This window comes from Myxine glutinosa, chromosome 10 (assembly GCF_964187855.1).
Source record: "Myxine glutinosa chromosome 10, kmMyxGlut1.1, whole genome shotgun sequence".
In the NCBI taxonomy this organism is placed as follows: domain Eukaryota; kingdom Metazoa; phylum Chordata; class Myxini; order Myxiniformes; family Myxinidae; genus Myxine; species Myxine glutinosa.
The window spans coordinates 15,581,196-15,590,472 of record NC_136270.1 but is presented as its reverse complement, the minus strand read 5'-3'; the positions used below and the strand labels follow the sequence as shown (position 1 = coordinate 15,590,472).

At 43.9% G+C, this 9,277-nt stretch overlaps 1 protein-coding gene across 1 annotated transcript in view; it reads right to left on the bottom strand.

Moving 5' to 3' along the window:
* Positions 1-1,895: 1,895 nt before the first annotated feature.
* COMMD10 (COMM domain containing 10) overlaps positions 1,896-9,277 on the bottom strand; it is a 118,415-nt gene continuing 111,033 nt past the window's right edge. The window contains exon 7 of the mRNA XM_068126932.2: positions 1,896-2,894. Within this exon, the coding sequence (XP_067983033.1) occupies positions 2,856-2,894 (39 nt within the window). The 3' untranslated portion in view covers positions 1,896-2,855. The remainder of the gene's footprint in view (positions 2,895-9,277) is intronic.

The window sequence follows — 9,277 nt, the reverse complement described above, 5'->3', positions numbered from 1 at the left end:
ACATTGAGGTTTTAAAAGCCATCCACAGGATGCAGATAAGTTCAAAACCATTATTTCACCATCCCGTCCACACCTTGCCTAGTTCAGAGAGAGGACATGTACAAATTACGCTTTCTTACCTAATGCCAATGTTAATTATACCACCCCTGACAGCATATAATCAAGCCTGATGTTGGCCTAACGGTTAAGGTGGCTGGCTTAAGAATCTTTGGGTCTTGAGTTTGAGCCCCTGTCATGCCATTGATTATTGTCATGCCATTGTCATGTCATGCCATTGTCATGCCAGGTGGGTTAACTCAGCCTGTAATCTTTCCGAAGTCAGCAAATTGAGTACCAGCTTACTGGGTAGAAGCCATTCGAGTATCCTGCATCATAGTGGTGACCCATCCAGGATTGTGCCCACTAGCCGAGGAAACTGCTTCGGCAGCCCTATGCATCTGAAGATGCAAAAGGAGTGGTCTTCTTCATCACAACATACATAAGAATAAGACAACTTCACTTGAAATGGGCCCCTCATTACAAAAAAAATGTTCTATCCCACACAAACACACGGACCACGCTAACATAACATGCTACTTAATTAATACCCCCTCCAACGTAACAATATTCTGATATAACTTTAAGCCACAATAAACCAAGACAACTGGCACACGTAACTGGATGTAATGTGCAGCCAGTAAAACTGCCACCCACCTCAGGTGTTATGAGATGGAACACAATGTTCATCAAGCCTAATGTTTCATCTTATCTTTCTCATGATACTCGTGCCCGTCCTTATTGCACCTTCTTCTCCCCTCCACCACTTCCTCCTTTGTTACTGAATAATCACTTCTTCATCCAACGTTTCACCCTTGGGGTTGTGCCTTGTTTTTATTTTATATATTTTTTATGTTGGACTGTATAGTCCTTGGACATCGAGGCCAGGCCTTAAATAAAAGAGAAGAAAAGTGTATGATGAAAAGTACATGACGTTTGTCTGTAAGAACGAGAGGTTGAAGCTACCCCTGTAGCACTAGTTTGAGTGAGACAGAAAGCAAGACCAGCAATCCTGACACAGATTGTAAGATGGTTCCGGGCAACACTTTAACGTTCCTAAGTCAGGACGGTAGTACCACGCTGGGCGGTTGCTGTCTACAACCTACTACCTACAGGTTTGCTACCTCCCCATCCCTTCACTGGTGTTTCCCCTTTTATTACTATGACTATTACACATCCACCATCTCCTGTTCTATCCTCTTCCACCTCCGTTCCTCGTTACGTCCCTTCTCCCCTACCCTCTGTCCAAGGTTCATTGACAGAAGTTAGTACTTTAGCCTCACAACTTAGAATTATTAGTCCATTGCAGAAGTCTTGTCGTATACGAAACACCAAGATGATCTGTCGGCCACAACTTTGGTACTGTGATGAATTATATTTGCCTTGAGATTACATCACTGGTTGTTTGCGGAAGAAAGGCCATTTTGAAATTTTAAAAGTACTTTTTCTTAAACAAGGTGTTATGGATTATTTTGGGGAGGGGAGGAGGGCGGGTGGTCTGGTCTCTTAAAAATAATTTCTCAATATTAATGTGAAGATTAACTTGCTTACATCCAATGGAATTTGTACAAAATAAAACACTACACCCAGTCCAGGAACAAATCTCTACATCTACTTCCCCTCATTTCACCCCCAATCTAAAAAATTGGTTACTACAGCTGGCAGACAAAGCCACCACGTGATGACAAGTTGGGATTTTAAAACATTGGGTTTATTTGGCCACTAAGGTGCTATTACTTGTATTTATGCAACAAGTTTGGCCAAAGCCTGTTTTGAATAAAACCACTGCCTGTTATGAATCATGTTCCCTCTCAGGTAAAGTTTAGAGCAATGGAAGTGATAAAGTGAAAACCAAAACATGAGAAGGAACCCATTGTATTTCATGAAGTACAAATAGAGAGTGATATTTAAATTTGGACACAGGTCAGCTCGGCTCACTCGGCATTCGCTGCCCATATATTAAAAACAAAACAAAAAAAAAACATCAACAAATCAGTCCAATGAGCGAGACATCAAGTGCAATCAACACAAACAAGATAACCAACTCCACCTCTAAATAAACAAAAACTTCATGCCAGATAACTCGTCTTAATAAGAAACACATTTCATTTTAATTGTGAAATGAGTGTTTCTATTCAACTGTTACAAACAAGACCCCTGGGATCATAAGAGGTTGTTGAGATGCAACTCACCATTCATGTCAAGCTGAACAAAATTCTAAATTAAAAAAAATTTAAAATGACAAAAAATGTAAATATCAGGGGGAGTAGGAGGATGAATACAAGAGAATGCACACAGCATAGCCTTATCGTTTGGGAAAGTCAAGGTAAGTGCTTCAGACATGCTAACTCAGAACAGGTGCACCGGTGGTGTGAGGGTGTGCGATAAACGGGTGAGCTATTACAATAGAAAGATTAACTCGAGAACAAAGGCTACCTTCACCAAAGGCTTCAATCAAACTTCTGCACAGACGACTCGTTGGGTCAAGACTTTAATGTTTCGGACTTTAATGTTTCTCGGTGTTGACCTTTGCCCCCAAGGATTCCAAATAGCAACATTTTTCTACGATTCCCATTCGCACAGAACACCATCTCCGTGTCATTCGTTCAAAACTAATTTCCTGATCATCAAACAAACTTATCCACCCCACCCACCCTTTCCCCTCCTCCTCCGGGCATGTTTCCTTCACTGCAACTACCATGGATAGTCAACCAACTGCTCACCTCTTCATAAGCTTAATCTTATGTAACACCTTCTTCCTCTGATATTCCCCAAAACTTCTGTAAACACCGACCCTTTGTCTTCATATTCTCCTCTTTTCATGCCAGCATATCCAGCTGTGACTGGATCACTTCAAGCTATATCCAGAGAGAGGGGATCCATATGGTTATGGGTGGGACGGGGAAAAGAAGAATGAAGAATAAAAATCAAGGTGTGCATCCAAAGTGAAATGAACAAAGTGCCAACCTGTAATTATTTCTTAAGTGGTGTGTGTGAGGGTTTTAAGCTTCATGGTGTTTCCTTTAAATAAGCTCGTTAAAGCTCTTTTCTACTGGGAGGAATAGAAGCGAAAGGAGTATCAAACAGAGAGGTCTGACAGCTATGCTGAGTGAGATAAAATGAAAAACATCATCATAAAAAAAAAAAAACATTACCACGTCCCTTACAAAAATGGAAATATATTCATCACGTTATTTTATGCACAAACCTCCCCCATTTATGAAAAAAGGATAAACCACAGTGGGTTAAAATGCACCAACTAGAGCAAATTCACATCCATTGATACATTTTAAAGAGAGTATTTTGCATACTCACTCGACTGTATAATAAAGTCACAGGTCAGTGTGTGTGTGTCTGTGAGTGTTGCCCACGTCTATATATATATATATACACAGTCATGTGAAAAAGTAAGTACACCCCATGTAAAGTTTTGACTTTTTCAACATATTTCAACATACAGCTATTTGATCTTCATTTCAACAATATTGATAGATAAAGGCGATATAATATAACAAATATCATGAAACATTTACATTTTGTAGTCCATTGTATAATTTAAATAAACATAAATGGAAATTTCGCATGAGGAAAAAGTAAGTACATATGGAATGGAATGAATATTATATATATGGAATGAAGGTATTGGAAAGGGTGTTGAAGAGGAGGATAAGGAAGAAGGTGAAGATCGACGAAATGCAGTTTGGATTTATGCCAGGAAGAGGAACGACAGACGAGCTCTTTATTGTGAGACAGTTGCAGGAGAAGTACATGAAGAAGAGGAAGAAGTTGTTTCTTGGGTTTGTTGATCTGGAGAAAGCATTCGATAGGGTTCCACGTGAAGTATTGACATGGGCATTGAGGAAGTTAGGACTGGAGGAATGGTTGATCAGAGTAGCGATGGCAATGTACAAAAGAACGCGCACAGCTGAAAGGACGAAGGACGGGAACAGTGGTGAGTTTGAGGTGAAGGTGGGAGTGCATCATGGGTCGGTACTAAGTCCACTAGTATTTGTAGCTGTGATGGAGGTGCCGGCTCGGAATGTAAAGGAGGGTTTACCATGGGAGTTGTATGCAGATGATCTGGTGTTGATTGCGGCAAGTATGGATGGACTGAAGGAAAAGATGAACAAGTGGAAGGAATGTATGGAGACAAAAGATCTGAAGGTGAATATCGGAAAGACGAAGGTGATGGCAAGTGGTAAAGCATGTGAGGTGGAAAGAACTGGGAAGTGGCCGTGTGCTGTGTGCAGGAAGGGTGGCGGAGTGAACTCCATTCAATGTACAATGTGCGCTGAGTGGGTTCATCAAAAATGTAGTTGTCTGAGAGGGTCATGAACCAGTGTGGCAGCCACATTCAAATGCAAGGTGTGCACAGAGGGAGCTGCAGATGGAGGAAATGTCGAGTTGGATCTTGGAGACGGCATGAAGCTGGAAGGTGTGAAAACATTTTGCTACCTAGGAGACATGCTGAATGGAGACGGTGGATCAGACTCGGCAACGGTTGCTCGAGTGAGATGTGCATGGAAGAAGTTTCGGGAACTGAGTGGCGTGCTGATGAGGAGGGGAGTGTCGTTGAAGCTGAAGGGAAAGGTGTATGCTGCATGTGTGAGAAGTGTTATGATTTATGGGAGCGAGACATGGGTAATGAACGTAGAGCAGCAACGAAGGCTGGAAAGGGTGGAAATGCGAATGGTTCGGTGGATGTGTGGAGTATCGTTGAGAGAGAGGAAGACAAATGATGAATTGCGAAAGATGATGGGAATGGAGCCTGTGATTGATGCTGTGAAGAGGAACAGGTTGAGATGGTTTGGCCATGTGTTGAGGAAGGATGAAAGTGACTGGTTGAGAAGAGTGATGGAAATGAATGCAGAAGGAAGTAGAAGATGGGGAAGACCGAGAAAGACTTGGCTAAATATGGTGGAAGAAAAAATGCGGGCAAGGGGGTTAACAAGGAGAGATGCAGAAAATAGGGCAAAATGGAGAAGATTGTCATGGGGACCACAAGGCTAACCCCTGCTCTAGCAGGGAAAATGGCTAGTCCGAGGTCTTTTTGTCATGCGCGCGCCTCCAACAAGTCCTTCTCATGAGCGCCGCTGAATAATTCCTCTTAACAAATGTGCTCGCTGGCCAGACCTCCGCGCAGTCCTGTTGGTAATGCGCGCGCCTCCAACTCCACGGAAGTCTCGTACAACCAGCGCTTTCCCCTCCAAGTCCGTGAAAGGGCTTTGCGCTCGCTTTTTATATCTCTCCGCGCGATCACTCCGCGGGCCCCAAAGCCACGCCTGTCGGTGATGTTACCTCAGCCCTGGTTGGCTGGTGAGGGCTTACCGGCCACGCCTTTGACGACTGGATGACGTGGCCACACCTTCTTCTTGGCGCTCCGCCTCCTTTCTCAGGCCTAACCGCATGGCTTATGGCGGCGCTTGGGCGGAAGCCCAGCGAGGCTGCGGGCAGCTAACAAAGGCGTGTAACAAATTGGGAGAGCCATGAGGCACCGACTGTAGGGGCGCGTAATGGCATCGCTTGGAGAGGGAGGGTTGCAAAATGAACGAAAGGGCCTAATCCTTATTTAATTGGCACACCGCAGATTCAACCATTGGAAACATGGCCTTATCTAAAACACATACTATGAAATAACTGAAGTCCTATGGTGGCCTACGTGTTGCTTGTGGACTAACTAGGGGTGCTACCTTTAACCTTTAATGAGGAGATATTTACAAGAGTTTATATACAAGTGTGGGTTCTCAAAACCGCAACAATATATATATATATATATATATATATATATATATATATATATATATATATATATATACACAGACGGCATTTTATATGGAATATATATATTTTTTTGACTTGGGTTTACTTTCTGAACTCAGTATATCAATCTGGTGAGTTTCTTTTCCACTTCGGTGATTTCTTTGTTAAAAGAACCATGTCACTGATTGTCTGTCGCAGCAAGAAGTCAACAACAGGATTATATCACAGGTGGCGTGGCAAAATGTACGGACAGGTGCATTTGACGATTGACTTCACAGTCGGGTATACAAGGGTTGTTGCGTTCTGTATTAGTGGAAAACAACTGCTGCACATCCACAAAAGTTATTGCCGCTTCCTCTGGAGATGGTCCGTCAACTCGACAATGCTGTTTGTCATGGAGTGGTGCCTTTACGAAAATACGGCATGAAACAGCGTGCTATTGCTCGGCAGTATGGCATCACTCAAGGTCAGGTGTCAAAGATCCTGAAAGGAAATGCTCAGAGGGGTGTCCCTACTCCAATACCGAGGCCAGGACGTCCCCGCAGAACCACAAGGAGGGATGATCGCCAGCTGTACTGGTTAGTCCGCAATGGCCGTACCAAGTCAGCTAATCGGCTTAGGGCTGAGTGGCAGCAACTGACAAATGTGCCTGTATCCAGAAGGCTAGTCAACCAACGACTGGTTCAAGCAGGCTATCGTGCCAGGCGTCCCCTGAGAAAGCCACGCCTGACCAGACAACACCGCCAGCGCCGATTGCAGTGGGCCAGAGAGCACCGTTAATGGCAGCCAGGACACTGGAATCACGTGATCTTCATTGACGAGTCTAGATTTCTGGTCTATCGTCAAGATGGCCGCGTCCGAGTGTGCAGACAAGTGCATGAAGCCAACAACAAAGATTGTATAGTGCCAAGAGTCCAAGCTGGAGGTGGTGGGGTGACCGTTTGGGCTGCTTTTCATGCAGGGGGCAAAACTGACCTGGTTGTTCTGAATGGAAACCTGAACCAGTTTAAGTACAGGGCCATTCTGGAAGAAACATTGCTTCCATTTGCTCGTGCAGCCTTTCGAGGAAACTTTGTCTTCCAAGATGACAATGCACGGCCTCATCGTGCTCGCATGATCCAACACTTTCTTGCTGACCGTGGTGTAGAGCATATGGAGTGGCCTGACATGTCCCCAGATATGAATCCGATAGAGAACTTGTGGGCAGAATTAACGCGTGAAATTGACCACTTGGACCAGCAGCCGAACTCTGTGCGTGAATTGCAGCAGGCTATTGTCACTGCATGGCAAGCGATTCCTGTCCAAACCTTGGCAAATCTCGTGAACAGCATGCCTCAACGTGTACGTGCTCTCCTGAATGCTCGTGGGGGTTACACGAAGTACTGAACTGTAATTTTAGTCCGTAATCACAGTCGTAATTTAACATAAAATTTTTTTTGGCTAATGTGCAAAATAAAGAGATGCTTCTGGAAAACGTACAGAAGTTTAACACAGTACTGTCCATGAATTGAGTTCGATATCAGTTTACATCACTTTCAAGGATCAATTTATTTGTTTAGAAATGTCAAATGTGGTTTTTGTTTCTTTTAAAGGTCACATTAACAAAATCTAGAATAATTTCAACATAATTCCAATGATCTTTTGGTTCTAAGACATCTTGAAAAGTAAGTTCACCCCCACAAAAAAAAAATTCCATATTAAATGCTAAGTCTGTATATATATATATATATATATATATATATATATATATATATATATATATATATATATATATATATTAGCAGAAGTACCCGGCGTTGCCGGGCGGGTGAGGGGAGGGGAACGGGGGGAGGGGCAGGGTGGGAGGGGAACGGGGGGTAGGGGAGGGGAACAGGGGGGAGAGGAGGAGAGGGGGAGAGGAGGGGGAAGGGGAGGAGAGGAGAGGGCGGGGGAAGGGGGGGAGGGGGGAAGGGGAGGGGAGGGGGGAAAGGGAGGGGGCTACGTCTGGCCACTCTGCCATAAAGCCTAGATCGATGGAGTGTTGCAATGATGGTTGTCCTTCTGGAAGTTTCTCCCATCTCCACACAGGATCTCTGGAGCTCAGCCAGAGTGACTATCGGTTTCTTGGTTACCTCTCTTACCAAGGCCCTTCTCCCCTGATTTCTCAGTTTTGGCCGGGCGGCCGGCTCGAGGAAGACTCCTGGTTGTTCCAAACTTCTTCCATTTAAGAATTATGGAGGCCACTGTGCTCTTGGGAACCGTCAATGCAGCAGAGATTTTTTGTAGGCTTCCCCAGATCTGTGCCTCGCCACAATCCTGTCTCTGAGCTCTGCAGGCAGTTCCTTCGACCTCGTGGCTTGGTTGTTGCTCCGATATGCATTGTCAGCTGTGAGATCTTATATAGACAGGTGTGTGCCTTTCCAAATCATGTCCAATCAATTGAATTTACCACAGGTGGACTCCAATCAAGGTGTAGAAACATCTCAAAGATGATCAAGAGAAATGGGAGGCACCTGAGCTAAATTTCAAGTGTCATAGCAAAGGGTATAAATATTTATGTCAATGTGATATTTCAGTTTTTTCTTTTTAATAAATTTGCAAAACTTTCTAAAGTCCTGTTTTCTCTTTGTCAGTATAGTATGGGGTATTGAGTGTAGATTGTTCAGGGGAAAAAATGAATTTTAACGATTTCAGCATAAGGCTGCAACATAACAATGTGAAAAAAGTGAAGGGGTCTGAATACTTTCTGAATGCACTGTATATGCCGTTCATGCCGAACATATTGTTACGTTTGTGGGAATATCAATCATTTCGGACTCGTGTTGTTTAGGGTGTATTGCATAGAAGTGCCAGTTCAGCTGTGGATCCCCAAATAGGACCTTTTCGTATTTATTTTTCCTTTTTCTTAAGGTTTACTCCATATCCACCCACTCCCTTTACGCCACGTGATTTTGACTGTTGGTGGTGTTGCACAAAAACAGCTTTGGGAAAGATTCAACCCTTTTTCTTTCAAGCAAGAAAGTGCGGGAAAAGGAGAGAGAGAAGAAGAAGAGGAGCGGCTTTTGGCGGGGTGGTGAAAAAGCGATCCTTGCTCGTGGTGTGAACGGCTTCAGAGAGCTTGTTGGTGTGAGGGACTCGACCTCTACGATCTTTCTGAGCTGAGGGATTTGCTGTGTTGTATGAAGGAGGTTGAAGAAAGGAAAGGGATCAAAGGAGAAAGGAATCGCAGAGCGTGATGAGTGATGACATATTGAATCGCAGAGGTCCATTCACGTTTGTTCCCGCCAAGTCCTGCTCTGACGAACGTTGATGAACCTGCTCTTCAAACATGCCTGAACCCCATTCCATCCCCATATCCCGTTTTATTTAAATTCCCTGTGAATATTATTTTCTTACTTTGCTTCCCTTCCTTTCCCTTCCCTGGGTTAGATAGAGTGTTGTGGGTGGATGTTGTGTCGGCCTTTCTTATCAGTTGTATGTGGCCTGTGTTGATTGTTTCAAT